This window comes from Lampetra fluviatilis, chromosome 4 (assembly GCF_964198595.1).
Source record: "Lampetra fluviatilis chromosome 4, kcLamFluv1.1, whole genome shotgun sequence".
In the NCBI taxonomy this organism is placed as follows: Eukaryota; Metazoa; Chordata; class Hyperoartia; order Petromyzontiformes; family Petromyzontidae; genus Lampetra; species Lampetra fluviatilis.
In genome coordinates this window covers 21,272,683-21,290,808 of record NC_136278.1, presented here as the reverse complement: position 1 = coordinate 21,290,808, position 18,126 = coordinate 21,272,683, and the positions used below count along the sequence as shown (strand labels likewise).

The window sequence follows — 18,126 nt, the reverse complement described above, 5'->3', positions numbered from 1 at the left end:
ACATCACATTTTCATAAAATACCCAACAACCCAGTGCTGATTATGATAAACTGCAGCCATGATGCAGAATATGCATTGGTGTTGGTGCAGCATTGTTCTGCAGTATAATTGGTATGTTTTATTTTTTTTTAAGAAGGCATACATACCCAAATGTATAGAGTACAGAGTTTTACAAATACAGATTCAAAGATTCCTTTTGTGCCTCAAGTCCATAATTGTCAAGTGTTTTTAGCGATCACCTATTGAGACTGGCACAACACACCAAGGGAATGGGTGGCCAGCACCGTGTGCACCCAGCTTCTGTTTGCACATTGAACCAACTCCTCACTTGGGACTGAGTCTGCCTGGCATGTTCGCTGTGACTGGGATTCGAACTCGGGGAGGGGCGGGGCTCGTTTCTAGGCTGTCGCCTGGGGCGCCAAGTTAGGTGGGTTGCCAAATTCCAGGAAAGAAATGCGAATAAAAAAAACAAAAAAATAACGAAGATGTCATTATTTTAATTCCCGTTCACATACAGAGGGAATATGAATTATAATTTCTCAACATTTCTGAGAATGTGTTAATGTAAAATATTGTATTTACTGAAAAGATAAATACCGTTAATGAGACAAAATATAGTCTAGCTGTAGTTTACAAATATATTATTCTGAAAATTTCATGTCTCAATTTTATCTGATCTCAGAAACATTGGTTAGACAGACGGACGGCCGAACGAACCGAATAATTATGCCTCCGTTTAATAAGATACGCATAAAAAAACATTAAATGGAAAATATGAGCGAAATGTTTCCCACTTTCCTAAACACGTTCCTTCGGAGTGGGCAGGTAGGAACTTGGTTGGACAGCGCATTCGTGCGATCCGTGTCACGCGGCGCAAGCTGCGTGGGGCGGCGCGTCACGTGGTGCTGAGCCCGCCCGAAGCGCTCTGTGAAATACAAATCGAGGGCGTGGCTATGCACGACAGACAGACAAATAATCTCTGGTGGGCAGTGTGGAACCTGTTGTTCCTACCTGTAAAACCTCAGCGCTTGGGGGTTTGGGAGTGGGGGCGCCGATTGCATGGTTCGCCCTAGGGCACCAGTTGCTGGCAGCTAGTCTGGGGCCACCCCTGGACTGAGGTGGCCTGCTTTGTAGCCGACTGCACCACTGCTCACCACATACAGTACACGCGTGTCCTGTACCTATATACTTGGGGGAGCGGCGGGGTGGCGCAGTAGTTAGCGCAATGCACTATCAACCCGGTGACCTGAGTTTGATTCTCAGCCACGGCTAACATCAACGGCGAGTGCTAACTCAACCAGTTCTGTGCCCCCTTCCAGCTGAAAACTTTGGTTTCACTCTTAATTTTAGAACTTAATTTTAGAACTTTCGTGAAAAAATTTTTCCGAGAGATGAAGTGAAGCTTTCCTGGGTAAATAAGCAAAAATATGAAAACAAAATATATATAATAAGCATTTTATAATTTAACTTTTTACATAAATGATTGTGTGCATTTATAATGTTTTGATTCTTGAAGGGCTTGTTACTATATCCACTAATATGTCACTATTCATATGCCAATTTAAAACTGTCCATTTTTTTGTATTCGTATAAGGCAACATGGTGTAAAGTGGAGTCTCCAACTCTTAGCATCCATCCTGTGGCCTCTCTACTGGTGTGCTATGAGAAGGACCATTGGTAGAAACGTCGCCTATTGTGTTTTCTTTTCCTTGAAAGGTCACACACGCAGTGTTATTGACGAACATGTTGAGTTTTTAATATAAATACCTTCATGGACACGGCCGCGTATTCAGCTGCTTGGATTGCGGCCATGCTGGCATTTAAAAGTGCCCCGCGCATGCCGCCTCCTCGTAGAAAATGACATTCCAGGCAAAATGGAAATTGTTAAGAATGGTGCGTCGCCATCCTTGAACTCCGTCTAACGCGAGTCGATTAGAATTGATTGTTGTGCACTGCCCTCGTGCCACGTGAGCGCTGTTGTGCTGGACAAGGCCCAGCAGTGACGACAGTCGAGGACGAATCAACCGGGAGGTCGCGCCTCAATGGCCCTCCTCCTCCGCCCTTTGTGCACTTCAGCCTCACTCTTCACTTTATCCAGAGGAAGCTGTGCGACTAAAGGATTTAGTGGAGTAATTCAAGTGGTTGTCGGGGTGGTACGTTATGTGCATGTGAATGCTGTGGCGATGTAGCGGGGAGCGATACACGGGTTATCTTTGTGCGTGCCATTGTGTGTCTGTGTGTATTCCACAGGTGTAGTACTGGGGAGCGGTGGTGTAACAGTCAGTGGCCCGAATTTGATTTTTGCTCACGGCCACGAACACCAGTGACGATTATATGAATCGGTCGGAGACCTCCCCAAGGTCAACTCGGCCTCAAATGAGTACCTAGTACGGTGTGTAACCATCGCCATTTGGTAGACAAAGGCGGTCGCGCATGGTGATTGCCACCCACCCTCTCGTGTGCTGTGCCGGCCTTGACAAGTGCTCGCTAACAGCACTTGCCCCAACATTCTGTATGAGGCTGCATGTGGGATCTTTGTCTTTTTGTGGCGATGTAATGGTGGACACAATTGACTTAAAACTAGAGGTCGCTGGTTGGAGCAAGTTTCCTCAACCCCCCCCCCGTTCCCTCCGTCCACCCGGCAGTACAAATGGGTAGACCACAGTTAGTCGATCGGCAGGTCGCGCTGGGTGGGGTAAAACGTGGTTGCTTTCCACCTCCTCCAAAACTTCTTGGCAACGTGAAAGAGTAGGCCAAAGTACTCTCCAGCGGGGCTGTCTCCAGCTCTCTCTAGTGGGGGGGCCCTTCTGCCAACAGTGGCCACGAGAAATAAATGTCAGTGCTGCAGCTTTAGCTTTACCTATGTGCTTATTATTTCCAATGCAATTACTCCACGTTCTAAACTAAATAAAATTCTTGATATCTTACCAGGTAAGGCCCACTGAGCTATATAGCTGCTTTTCAAAAGCGACCTGGCCACAAATGATAGCTCAACAAAGTGGCTTGTCACGTGGAAATGTATCGCAGCCAAATACTCCAAATGCACGTTTCGAAATGTGGAGGGAAAAACCAGAGGACCCGGAGAAAAATCCACACGACCACAGAGAGAGACATGCAAACTCTAAATATACAGGAGTCAGGGTTGGGATCGAACCCACGCCCTCCTACATACCAGGCAAGGAAGTTAACATCTCGCCTCCGTGGTTCTGTGCACAGCCAACTCTCAACTCTGCGGGGGTAATGGAAGGGGAGGGGAGGGATGGTCAGGACAAGAAAACAACACGGATAATGCCAAGCTCATATAAATGAGGCTATGAGACACACGCGTGTCGTTTACCTACGGAAAACGGGGGGGGGGGGGGGGGTGGTGGGTGAAGACGTGTTCATCGCTGGTCGTTTGTTCGATGATTGGGGCTGCTCCAGCCATCAACGGAAGCGCCTCCGACAAGCCGGACAATGAAAATGACAGAGCCAGCCATCATTTAGTGGGACGGTTCGGCAACGACGGATGACTTCTTAGCGTGACTGAGTCACGAGTTAGGAGCAAGTAATAGAATTTGTGTGTGAGTCAAAGGTACTCGTTAGTGTGGAATTGTCATTAATTTGTATTCCTTTTTACTCAGGCGCGGTTACTGGGCAACCAGGCACATAATGCGGGCCACGGGCAACCGAGGAGCATTAACTCTATTTGTTTCAGATAAATCTGCTTCATAGAAATCCTATCGCGGTGATGGATTCTGTGTCCAACGCAGGGGCAGACAAAATCGATTGTTGAAACGAATTGTGAAACCCAAATGCAAAGAATTCGTGAAAGAGCTGTGCAAGTGAATCCGTGCGATCCTGCCGTTCAGGCTGGGCGACTGTGGTAAGTAAATATAAGATATACGGGACAATGCCAATAGGAATGTGAGCTGTTGATCAATAGCTTAGAAATAACATTGAATATGAATACCACTCACTATTTATAATAGCCTTGTGGATACACTGAGGACACATCATACAAAAAAAAACATGTGGATATCACACTTTTAAGCCTGTCCACAATTTAATGGAAATAAAATGCGCATTACAAAGGCTCAATATAAAAATAGCAGCTGATATCCCGCTATACGCTCTGTATATACATGTTTAGTGAGTCCAACCGAGTCGCAGACGTTATTCTATGGAGGCAACACATTTATTCGCAACACGTATATACAAAGGAGTAACTGCCCCTTTACCAGACACAGTCTGGGGTGGTGACCACCCAGCTAACTACACTATACGGAGGAGTTACAGCTACGAAGGGTCGGACCCTCACTCGGGTCCCCGGCCACGTGTTGGTGCCTCTTCAGACGTAGAACGTGGAGCTTCCAGCTTGTAGAACGAAGAGACCCGGTCCCTCTCAGGGACCCACCTTTTATCCTCCCGGGTCGGGGCTGGCTCCGCTCTCAGCCCCGCCCACCTTCGCGAGTGTTCTAGCTCCCTCTGATCCCTCTCGAGAGCTCGCCCTGGACACGTGATCACCCCCTAGCCCCCCCACCTGGGGCCTTCTCTGTGGACACTCCAGGTCACGTGTCTACGGGGTCAACCAGAGTGCCATGGGCGGGGTCAACCCTGTCCCTGGGCTGACACTTTCCCGCTCCCCCTTGTGGGAGCCCACACTGCACGCCACGCGTGGTGCCCGTGCTATCCCAGCGCTCGCCAAACCCCTCTAGGGCTGGTACTACACCCATCTATACGGGGTGTACGCGATGACGGTGTATCGCACGCCGTGCTGTGCTAGAGCCGGCCTCACACAGCAACACACACGGTGCTGTCCGCGATGTAAGTACGTCGCATGCCACGACCTCCCGGGCCAGCACCATACAGCGACATCCCCGATGTCACTACACGTGCATGAGGAATTTCGTGGCGCACAAGGGAAACCAACGAGCCATTTCGCTAGAAGTGAATTCTCCACGATAGACTATATAGATTATATAGGCAGCGCTCTTCTTTGAAAAAAAAACTCCTCTTTCTTTTATTCATGACGTATTTTCAAAAGTAGACAATTTCACGCCGTGGGAGTTTGAAGGGAAGGCGGAATTTTGTAAATTATTTTTTAACGCCAAGCCCCAACACCAATGCTTGTCGCACAAAATGCGTTCGTTCACTCGGCAAAGGACACGATTAAGGCAAACGAAAAAAATCAATAGAAAGCTGGCCGAGTGAAAGGCGAGCTGGGAATACTGAAGGAGCGATGTGCAACTTCCTTGTTTCGGACATCATGTGTGCAATGGTTTCTCTCTCTCCCTTTGTCTCGATTTCGGCAGCCTGCACCACTGCTGTCACGCTGTCTCTCTCTCTCTCTCGCTCTCTATGCTCACTCTCCACCCATCACTCGCGCTCTCTCCTTTGTCTCTCGCTTGCTTGAGGTTTTAGCCACTAATTTTGCTCGTGTACGCACGACGAGCAAAGTGTTTTTTTTTTTAAGGAGGATGATTGAAAGTACCCGCAGATTTGGGACGTATTCTTTCATTCTGTCATGGCGTCACTCCTAACGTCAGCGCATTTATTCCATTAAATGGTCGGTATATTTAAATGCCCTTTGAAATTTGTCTTGCATTAGGTCTGTGTGACCCGCGTTTAACTCTTCATTTATTCTGGCCATACCGTAGTAATAATAACAATGTCCTGCCATGTTAATATACGATTCCATCGCTGGATAAAAGCCTCTCAATGTCCTCTCGATCATGAGGGTAGTTTGACCATACTTCACCATGCTGGTCATTGCGAGTTGGCGAAGAGGATGGGGACCCAGGGCCAGCGTATACTGATGTCAGCCATGGCCAGGAATCGGAATAAGGTCACCTGGTTCACATTGCAGTGTGCTAACCACTGCGCCGCCTCTCCACCTATATTACTAAGTCTGCCTGTTGGTGTAGTGAAAGATACTGCAGCTTGACTGAGAGTAGAGCTGACAATGACAGAGTGACAATGACAGTACCTTACGTGATACAGGTGTTCTTGCTTTGGTTTTGATTGCTATTTACTTCAATGATGTTCTATTTTGGGCAGTGGTGAGATGTTAACTGCCTCGCCTTGTAAAAAGAGGTCGTGGATTCGATCTGACCCTGACGCCTGTATATTTGGAGGTTGCGTGTTCTCCCCGTGGCCGTGTGAACTTTTCTGCGGGTCCTCTGCTTTTTCCCTCCACGTTTATAATCAACAACACGCGTTTAGAGTATTTGGCTGCCACAAATGTCCACACGCGATAAGCCACTCAGTTGAGCTGTCATTTGTGATAGCCAGGTCACTTCTCAAAAAAAAGATATAAAGCTCCGTGGGCCTTACCTGGTCAAATAAAACATGTAGTTCAGTTTATTTTTTTTGTTTTTATCATGTTGGTGACCCAGGTCAATCTTACGAAGAAGACTTCTATTCTGGTCTCTTGAGTTCTCACCCTTGTTCAACAAAATACACCTGAAACTTGAGCTCGATTGGCCCTCATTTAAACTAAAGGTCAGGGCAGTGGAAGTTATTCGGAGCTGTGCTGATGAGCGCATTTATAGATCACGTCACTCAAATCCATGGGCACGAATGTGGATATGACAAGCCGTCGGCGGGATGGATAGTGAGACTCGTGGTTTGTTCGTGAAGAAGAACCAAGAATCGATATTCTTTTAAGAGCGTTGAGACAATGGCTTTCCTAGGTACTTAACTCATCGTTGTCACAGTAGTCAACTGTTACTAGGCAATGCCGTTGAGCCAGGTTTATTCTAAGCGTTTAAGTGCAGCGTGCATCTTAGCATAGCCATCACATATTGATACGAGCATATATTCGATACAACGACCGTGGCTACGGTAGACACACGACTGCCTTCTGTACTGGACTGGAGTTGGAAATGCGTACGGCACGTGCACATTTTGCTACGCATTCAGTGACCTATTGCCGCTCCCACTTAGACCTACATGCCTGGGCGACTGCTGGTTCAACAGTGCACGGCCTCGCGGTGCTTATCAGTGGTTAATGTGCGGTGGTTTATGCTCCGGTGTGCATTCAGGTGCGAAGAATAAGCTGATGCTGCAACCAAATGGCGATGCAATGGCGTGTTTTGGGGCGGGGAAACGATCTGTGATACTCCTGCAAAAGCTTTTTAACGCAAACCTCTATGATTATGCAATAGAACAATACGTATAATAGCATATAATGTGCGTATACTAAATGCACTATAATATATGTAGTATACAATTAATATTGTATGCAGTAGGATGCCGTTATGTTGTATATACCATCATATACATGTATATGAAATGCACTATAATGCATTATGTGCAGAATATTATTTACGTATGAAATTAAATGTGGCGCTGTTATGTAGTACAGCAGATATTTTCATGAGAAAATGTACTTTACACCTACGTAAATACACTTTAAACACTGGTTATGACATTAAAGGGAGATTCGTCATCACAGCCTGGGAGATACACACTGTGGGTGCGTGTCACAGGCTGTGTGGAATGACCGTGAAGCTTCAGTATTAAGAATAAGGTCTCCAGAATCGGCCACAAGGGCACTACTGCTGTCACTGAAGCATTACTTCTGGACTTTGACATTCGAGTTAAATCGCCCGTCTGCCCCCCCCACTTCCCCTATGTTATATCCCACCCCTTTCCCTTACATTATCGATAGAAAAGTGCCGCATGTTTGGAGTGAGGAGGTAAGGAACTGGAGATCGATGAGCAATGCATATATTTATTTTTCTTAATATCTGTGAAATGCAACGAGATGTAAAACACCCTGAGCAAGTGTGCATGAGGCCACCCTCGGCCATGTTGCTCGTGTGGGATACAAGGGGCTCCTAAAGTAATCCAGCCAGCCACCAACTCGCCACAATTGACATCAGTCAACCGTGTACATACACGCGTCGTGGGACCCTTATAAACATACCCCTGCTTGCATGAGTGCTCCACAAATAAGCAAAAGCACGTGTGTTTCACTTGGATCGGGGACTCTTGCTTTGATTGCCTGAAACGTGAACTAAATGGAAAAAAAACATCATGAGACCGCCCTGATTTAAGAGTAATTGTTCATCCGATTCATACTCATACACGGAGGGTGGGGGGGGGGGTTACTTTGCAATTAGTTCCCATCAGGCTTCCACTCACGGTCGATTTTGGTTTTTCACCAGTAAAGCATCAAATTTGACCACGGTTGTCTACGTACGGCACGAAAGAATGTCAACATACAGCACTTGCATTCAAAAACCGTCATTTGAGGGATTATTATTTTTTGATGTACTTAAATGACTAACTAACAGGGTTGACTATCCCTGTGATGATGATGATGGTGACGATGATGGGTACATATTTCTGTACACAAGTGTAGTGGATTCAACTGAGTCGCAGACGTACTCTTGGAGGCAACACATTTGTTTAACACCAACACACGGGGTAACTACCCCTTAACACTATTACAACCTATGGTGGTGACCACCAGGCTAACTACACTAGTTACAACGTAACTAGCTACTACGGACCGGGACCACAACTCGGGTCCAGGTCCACGTGTTGGAGACTCGGAGAACGTAGAACATAGAACGAAGCTTTCTTCAGGATGAACAACAACGCCGGCCCCTCTGGGGGACCTGGCTTATATTCTCTGTGGCGTGGCTGGCTCCGCCCTTGGCCACGCCCACCTTCCAGAATCCTCGAGCAGGATCTGGCCCCCGACCACGTGACCACCCCTAGCCCCCACTTGGGGCCCCTTTGTAGACTTAACTGGTCACGTGTCCTCTCGGGTCAACCAGAGTGCCACAGCCCTTAGTAATCCCATTTCTATGGCCAGCACTCCCACACCATATTCTGTAGGGGCCGGCACTGCACGCCAAGCGTGGTGCCATCCAGCACTATCAATCAGCACTCACCGAGCACCTCTAGGGCCGGTAATACACCCACACATTGTGGGGTCCGCGATGTCGTTACATTGCACGCCGTGCCTCTCTAGGGCCGGCACTACACAGTGACATCCCGCGATGTCACTACACAAGTGCTAAGTTTCGCGTTTCTGCTGCGCTGTCTCCCAAACGCCCCCGCAGGTTTATCCTGGTGTTCTCCTGCCTCGTTCTCTCCGTGCTCTCCACCATCACCGTCTATCAAGATCCCGCAAACCACGGCCTCCTCATCCTGGTAACGCGAGGCCATCGTATTAACCCCCACCCACCTTCTGTTCGCTCATTCCACCACTGGCCAAAGGGGCTCAGGAGAGGCTCTCTTAGAGGGTATGGTGGCCTACACTTTCACACTGGAAGTGGTGAGAGTGAATATATTAAATATGTCACAAACTACAAATTCAAAGCCAAGCTTAAAGACTAGAACATTTCTACAACTATCAAAAACAACATTTGGGTCCTTTACCTGCAAAATGCAACAGCACGTGTGTCACACACAGCAATCCTCAGCCGAGTCGCCATTAACCACGTGACGGGTGTACACGTCAGGTTACTCAATAACCCTGCCAGCCACCTACAGGCCCGACTCAGTATCGCATGCTGGTGTACACACGTGCATTCATGTACAGTAATCCCTCGCCACTTCGCGGTTCAAGTTTCGCGGCCTCAGTGCATCGCGGATTTTTCGAACTGATTTAAAGGCCTCATTATACCTGTGCAGTAACACCATCATCATCATTCATCATCACATTCATCGAACTGCACAGGTCTGTCATCGTCGTCATTGTCATCGTCATTGTCATCGTCGTCGTCGTCATTACTGGATTCAAGTCTCAAGATACTACTGTCATTGGTGAGTGTAGAACACCATAATACGTATCGTATGAGAGAGAGAGAGTGAATGTATAATATTAAGGTTTTATAATTAAATAGATTTAAGTAAAAAAAATATATATATAAAGTATAAATATACATATTTTAAACATTCTGGTACCCACACACACATATATGGAAATTCCTAGGGGGCCAATCCTACTTCATGGATTTTCACCTATCGCGAGGGGTTCCGGTCCCCATTAACCGCGATAAACGAGGGATCACTGTAGTGCACAGCACATAAGGCCACTTGCAACTTCAATTTAGCAACTCCTAATGCCAGTGGTGCGATTACGGTCTCTTTGGACTTCACATGATCCTCAGAATTAGTTTGGCAAAATTACTATATTTACATAAAATTCGGGCTTTAGCTGCCAATTACTGCCTTTGCTAACTCCTCAGTGACTCTGGACAAGCCACCGAAGAATGATTTTCTGAATCTGGGCTGTGATGAAAATTTGACGAAAATTATGACCCTTATTCACGCGTTTGCCTTTGAGTTTTTAATATTTAATGTTACATGTTATCCTTGCATGTGCAGCGCACAATGCACAAATTCGCATGCATATCGCGATGGGACCTCTGTGATTGCATTTCAGCAACCATTACCGCATATACGCAACAACAAATATTACGTTACGAAGATGAATACTCACGTGCCATTGGTTTGTTTTTCAATATTAAAAATATTACGTCGAAATGGTACAATGTGTTATCACATTCCATTACATTTTAGTGCATTGAATGGGCTATTGTCCGTTTCGGAGCATGATTGCAGTCTCCTGTACATGAGCCATACCTGATTGTGCGATATACGTGCAACTAATATAAATCACTATAGCTCTGAGAGAACGACGACACTCTCTATATTCGTTTGGGAACGTTCTGTTACAAGACAATAATAGGCAGTGGGACCCGATGAGCTGAGTTCGATTCCTGGCCAAGGCTATCATCAGTGGTGAGTGATATCCGAAACGGTCCTCACCACCGAACCTCATCCCATCACCAAACCCACACTGATGAACATGGTCAAACAGCCCCTATGACTGGCATGGCATGGGGAGGTTTTCATACAGCAGTGGATTGACAAAGGACTCTAAGATTATTATTGACTTGTAATCAGAAAGGCTGCACGTTTAAATCCCAATGAGGGGTTGGATCAGTCCCTCATCTGTCCATTGTTGTTAAAAAGTATAACCCCATTGTAGAAATTCAATCATTCTTATCCTATTGAATTATCTGTCCTTGGAATTTCCTCCACTGGCTGCAGGCTGTAAAGAGGGAATTAGTGCAGCCCCACAAATAGTTGTGGGGAAACCAATTAGAATTTGTATATGCTTATATAGGCAATACAAAAAAATCTGCCTCAACTTCGCGCAATATACATTTTTAAAAATCACAAGTTAATTGAATATTGAAAGATCAACATTTGGTCTTTTTTGTGCTATTTTCTTGTTTTAAAGGTTTTTTTTCACCATTAATTTAAATTTCTCCTACACCGCCCATGCGCATCCTCTGTCCCAATAACATAATCAGAATACGAACCACTGGATGTTTGCCCTATCGTCATTCAGGTCTCCCTCTTGCATGGACTCTCACCTGCTGATAAATATTGTTCCAAGTTGATCAATTGGGCTGTTATATAGTTCAGTGTCCATGTCCGAACAAGTGCTTTCCTGATCTGTATATTGAACTTCTTTCGCACCATACATATCCAGCCGTGCTAATCCGAGGTGCTCTAACAAGTATTGGGGGGTGGGGGGGGTTCCATCGTTTGTGTACAGCCGAGCAAACGGTGGACATTATTCTCTTGCCAGAAGCGAGATGATTCATCGAAAACATCGCAGACGACTTCCACAAAGTCGTACTCATTGGCTGAACGGCGGTGGCTACACACACCTCCAATCCAGCACTGCGGAGGCAAGGGCTGGTGGTCCGCGCAGATGCTGTGAAACTCCTCTCCCCCGAGCATTGAGGAGCCCATATTCTTGGTTCTTTCGGTAAAATCACGTAGATAGAAAATAATAAATTAATACAATAAATTACAAATAAAAGCAAAAAAAACACGACGTTGCAATCGCAACACAAGCGGTCTTCATCAGGCGGAGAGAAAAAGAGGAGCCATTTACCCTGGCTTTACAGAAGACAGCAATATATGGACAACGCCTGTTCCATCCAAGTGGGATATATTGTTGCCCCCCAACACGCCTGGGTTTTCCCCTAACGCTGCGGTTTTCTAACACGTGTAAACGCTCATTAATTGGCCGATGGCACCTTAATATATCGAGGAACAGAGAGCTTCTGGGGGGGTTGACACCGGCTCAATGCCTGGCCGTAGCCTTTACCGCTTGTCTGTGTGGTTCCTCGCACCTCTTGAGTCGTTCTTTCTCATCGAGAGTGAGTGGACACTGTTGTGTGCCGGCATCGCGTTACAAGTTGAAATTATTACGATTATTTATTCAACCCGGAAGGATGAATTGGCTGCATCAACCTACACACGATCTGGAGTCGCGCGCGTACCAATCACGTCACCGCCCGGGCCAGATTCATGTTTAATTAATCTCGCTTCGTCAGGGGACCAAGAAAAGCAGACAAATGGAACTTATCACACACCAACGCATCCTCACGTGTACTGAAACGTTTCTCGCGGCACTCCGCTGGAGGCTGAGACCCATTTCTCTAAGTGGTGAGAAGTGACACCCACTGCGTGGGTCTCGACGGCAACCGCAGGGCTTCCAAGATTGTTCCTTCAAAAGTGCTTTATTTTGCATTCCAGCGAATCTTAACTTGGAGCACATTTGGAATCTCATCAATGGCTATAGATGGGACTTTGGTGCGTCAGGGGCTTAATGCAGAAAGTGGCTGTCGTACTACCCTGGTGTTTTACGATGACAAATTGATGCTTCCTTGTCTCAAATTACATAGGGGGTGAGCTCTCTAGTGTCTTCTCATTCTGGCCTAGGTAATCACGGATGGCCATCAGTAAATAAGTGCTCTCGACTGAGAGGGGAGACAAGGTGATCATTATGATTTGGGATAGTAGTCAGAACGAAGGGTCATTTTTTATTAATAATATTATAACTTTTTCTGGGCACAGACATAAAGGACCACCATGGCAAAAGGCTGTCGAGAGACGACACTTAACTGAAGGTGTAATCGATCAAGAGATAATACGTTTCTAGGCTTGAGCGAGGTTATAAGAGCTTTAAAACCAAGTCGATAAGAGAGAAGTGCAAAGTTTAGCGGACAGAGAAGTGTTGGGACTTGCAGTGTGGTGGTTACATGCAGAATGGGTGAGATCAAACATTCACTCTGGTAGACCTTAACATGGCGTAGATACATTGAGAGAAGCTTGTGGGAACAGTATGTATACGTATGATACCACACGTGGTTGCAGCCATTCGGGCAGACACAAGTGGTAGAGCAGGCAGTGCTTGAATAAAATGTGCTCATATGAATACACTTTCTATCTGGCCTCACTCAGCTGGCTTCCAGTCCATTTGCATGCAGATGTCAATGCTGTGTCGGAACTCGAAGGGTGCAAACTAAACTGTCTCGTTCTTATTTGACCGAAACCCAGTCTCCTTATTCTCCAGGTTGTTCTCTATGTTCACTAGACGCAGGGCAGTCAATGCTCCGAGCCTCGTTTCAGAATATGCACAACGAGCAATGGAGCCGCTTCTTGTTATGTCCGATGCCTCGGAACAAGACGCCATCTTTTTTATTATCACGCCCGAAGACGGAACCTTTGCAGCAACAACAACAACAACAAGGTTTTTAATACAAAACATTCGACTTAGCAGCGATGAGATGTTTTGTTGAGCCGATTTTATCCCCCTTAATAGTTACTCTGTTATATTAACAAGTTGGATTGCCGTGGAGTGCTCTGTGGGGTCGTGATCGTGAAGGCGCATACGGGTGTAGGGGTGTCAGGGGAAGGATTCCCACCAATAGGAGGGTTAGTGGGAGGGTTGATCGAGGAGATATAAGGGGAGAACGGGCGGGAAGATGGGGCCTTTGGCGGGAACGAGATTGAGACGGCTGGGGACAGGTGTGGATGGGAGAAAAGGATTAAAATACGAAACCCCTGCAATCTTGTGTTGGCTCTCCTTTACACGGGCAATGTAACGTCGTCGTCGTCATCGGTCCGTCGTTGCTGAAGCTCGCCTCGTGTGAGTGGCTGAGCGAGTGATTTGAGTGGCGCCTCACTATAGAGCCAATAACCTTTCTGTGTGGACATGATTTTTCCGGGGGCCGGGGGAGGGGAGGGTCACGGGGTCACCAAGTGAAATTGGGCTTCACCATCAGTGCCACCCAGAGTTTGAATGTGAAGTTTCGACACGTGAGCATGAAAGATGCGTTTTGAGGTGGGGCGGGGGCTGTAATTATCATTTTAAATTGGCCTGAGTTTATGACAATTCCAATAATTTCAGCAAGCACGTTCACGATTACCTAAATTTAACCTAAGTTCACTGAGTTTTTGTTTTGTTTTATGAAACGGTGTCCGCTAAAGGCCGTCCTTACGCTCCCGATAAACTTGGTTCTGTTTAAACGTCTCGGTGAGGTGAGTATGCCATGGGTGTAACGATGTATGGATTCATCGATTCAAATGAATTTGTATCCTTGCAATAGATCAATTTAATTAATTACCCGTGTAAGAATATTTGTTTTAACAATTCATACTCCTATATAATGGGTTCACGTGATTCTTGCTGCTAACTAGAGGCCGCTGCATTCACCACCGGAACAAAACGTGCATCTTGAATCAAATCACGACTCAGAATCGTGGACAATCAGCGTCAACAGGCCTCATGTATTTTTTTTATTATTCAGGCACATTTATTTAGAGTAGAACCCCTCTTAATGACGGAAGTAGGTTTCCATGAAACCGGTCATCAAGTGATTTGGTCTTTAAGCGAGTATAGGAAACTAGCTTGTTTGCCCATCCAAGGACAGGTGTATATTGCAGTAAATCTGAAATATTCAATAGAAAAATTGTTCAGCTCATGATTATTAATGAGGGTGTTGCCCCATATGGAGTGACGTCACCCGCTAATGGTTATTGGGGAGTTGAAGTCATAACTGGCTGTGATGTTCTCATCCTGCCACCTTTCGATGTTAGTTTTTTTTATTTTCCCCGTGGCTTTGGCTCTCCGATTTTACATTAACAGGTTAAAAAAATAAATGTCCCACTAACTTAGCCACCTCCGCGCACCGACCTCGAAGTGGCGGCGGCTCTGTGATCTTACATTAACATGCTAATCTCTCACATTAACATCACTAGCCCCGCCCACGTCGTTTATGATCCTTGGGCTACACCCATTTTAAACCTTTAAAACAGCCTGCATCAGCAGCTTTCCCCCTCTGTCTTCCTCCTGATGACAATCGCTTGTATTTATTTTTATTAATTTGAACCTATCTACATGACTTTACCGAAAGACCCAAAGAATACCCCTCATGGTTATTGGGGAGGGGTGCGGCATGTGGAGTGACGTCACCCGCTCATTATTATTAATGACGGGGGGGGGCTCATTTGGAGTGACGTCACGCGCGGAACACACACATTCCTGGCTCATTATGTTAGAAATATACATTAAAGGCTTAATTCGTTCTCATAGTATCGAAAGTTACCTTTTTCACCCAAACAAACGTATTTTATATATTTCAACAATGAATATTAGTATATGAAGATACTAAAAACATCAACACATGACGTTAAAAGAAACATGGTTATTCAATGTATTAATTAATATTTACCGCACTTACAACAGCCCGTCGTTAACAGGGGACTGGTCGGTAAGCGAACACATTGGGCTCTATGGAGGCACTACACTAGTACACACTACACTACTCTACACTACACACTACACTACTACACACTACACTACTCTACACTACACACTACACTACTACACACTACACTACTCTACACTACACACTACACATTGGGCTCTATGGAGGCACTACACTACTACACACTACACTACTCTACACTACACACTACACATTGGGCTCTATGGAGGCACTACACTACTACACACTACACTACTCTACACTATACACTACACATTGGGCTCTATGGAGGCACTACACTACTATACACTACACTACTCTACACTATACACTACACATTGGGCTCTATGGAGGCACTACACTACTACACACTACACTACACTATACACTACACTATACACTACACTACTACACACTACACTAATCTACACTACACTACTCTACACTATACACTACACATTGGGCTCTAGGGAGGCCCGTCGTTCAGCGATTAGTCGTTAAGAGGGATTCTACTGTACACCGTTCAACACGTCCAAACGTAACAGTATCTCGATGGAACGCTTTCATGATTATTAAATACAAATAATTGTCTTGATTACCTCTGAAGAGAATTTACAATACAATTTGAATCTATCATCTGAACGCAACGGGATTTCAAGACGCTACTTAAAGCAGTGCATCGTGGCTACCCTCGGGGAAAGGAGGTGAATCTATGGTAAAAAGAGACAGTCCGAGGCAAAGATGAAGATGAAGGTCTTATATTTATAGAACTCTCTCCTACTTATAAAGTTTGTGCGCACATCTGCACTCGAGTGACCATCTTCAATCCCAATCTCAATCTCCCTCCCCGGTGAAGGTGAACTTATTCTGCTCTCCCTCTCTTACTCCAGCGAACCGAGACTCACCGCCACTTCCACGAGTCCTGAACTTCCCAAAGGAGACCAAAGGGAGAGACGGAGCGATACAATCAGAATGTGTGTAGGAGTAACTTGGAATTCAGTGGCACGGGGACGAGAGGCGGTGATGTTGGCAGTCAGAGCGAGCGATAACAATCTCTATTTGTTCTTACTCCGTGAGTTAATTTCAACCGTGCACATAAATTCAGGACGCGTCGCCAACACGGGGTCAGGTTGGGGACACGTCAACTGACACGGGGTCACGTTATGGACACGTCGCCAACACGGGGTCAGGTTGGGGACACGTCAACCGACACGGGGTCACGTTACGGACACGTAGCCAACACGGGGTCACATTAGGCACACGTCACCAACAAGGGGTCACGTTATGGACACGTCACCAACACGGGGTCACGTTACGGACACGTCACCAACACGGGGTCACATTAGGCACACGTAGCCAACACGGGGTCAGGTTGGGGACACGTCACCAACACGGGGTCACGTTATGGACACGTCACCAACACGGGGTCACATTAGGCACACGTAGCCAACACGGGGTCAGGTTGGGGACACGTCACCAGCTGGCTCCAATGAGTAGAACACCTCTCGGCTGCAAGCTACGGTTTACGTAATTTGGCAATACAACGATATATGTTCATATCATACGATAGAAGAGACCCACTATGATTCTATTGCCCATTTGGAAAACATTCCGTTGTGTCGCGTTAACCATTACTCAGCTTCTCATTTTGACTTAAACTTTCGTGACTGCAGGAATTCATATTCTTGGTTCTTTCGGTAAAGTCACGTAGATAGAAAAAAAAAAGAAATAATAATAAATGAAAATTTAAAAAAAAATGCCTCCACCTGATGAAAACCGTTTGTGTTGCAATCGAAACGTCGTGGGTTTTTTTTCTCTATTTATTCTTTGTATTCAATTTTCTATCTACGTGACTTTACCGAAAGAACAAAGAATATCAGTTTCTCATCTTACGCATTTCATTTCCTGACTGTATTTGTGAAATAATAAAAGAACAATCGGGAAAGTTGTCGATGCATAAATTGCCAATGCCCATGACGTCACTGCTCTGCACAATTTCTCACGGATTACTTCTTGTGTAACTGGCAGCAAGTGCATTGTTAGCATTGTCAACTCTAAAGTTCCAGGGATTCCACGGCTTTATGTGGCAGACTCGCATTGAGTGAACTGCAGTTGAACAACTTCGAGTTAATCCCACTTGAGCTGAGAGTGGAGCATAATGGAAAAAAATAGAATGCGATTCTGTTAAAACGTAAAATACAACGACAAAGTTATGGGAAACTGATATGGCGAAAATTGTCACTTGGTGAAAAATGTCATTCGTATTGTGTCGTAAAAAATTGGCACGAGCGGATCGGCAGCTTCGGGAAATGTTGCGGTCACGCCAGTGCGGCTGGTTACATTGGGAAATATACCACCGCCGCCTCCCGTTGTCTCGACGGGGTCGTTCACGAGGGAGGGTCGCGAGAACGTCCCATTGATGCCTCGATCAGGGCCGCGTCTTTGAAGCCAGAAGCGGATCCTCCCGTGGGAGCGTCAACTTGAAAAGTCTGCCCTTTCATTGCCGCTCAAACAATAAACACTGAGGCCACCCAGGGGACTTGGG

General features: G+C 46.0%; 1 protein-coding gene across 3 annotated transcripts in view; it reads left to right on the top strand.

The window, feature by feature from the left end:
- Positions 1 to 18,126, top strand: part of LOC144931674 (potassium voltage-gated channel subfamily KQT member 4-like) — a 270,946-nt gene that overhangs the window by 177,029 nt on the left and 75,791 nt on the right. For all 3 annotated transcript variants that reach the window (XM_078855803.1, XM_078855801.1, XM_078855802.1), the window contains exon 2: positions 9,060 to 9,150. In XM_078855803.1, coding sequence (XP_078711929.1) covers positions 9,060 to 9,150 — 91 coding nt within the window. The remainder of the gene's footprint in view (positions 1 to 9,059; positions 9,151 to 18,126) is intronic.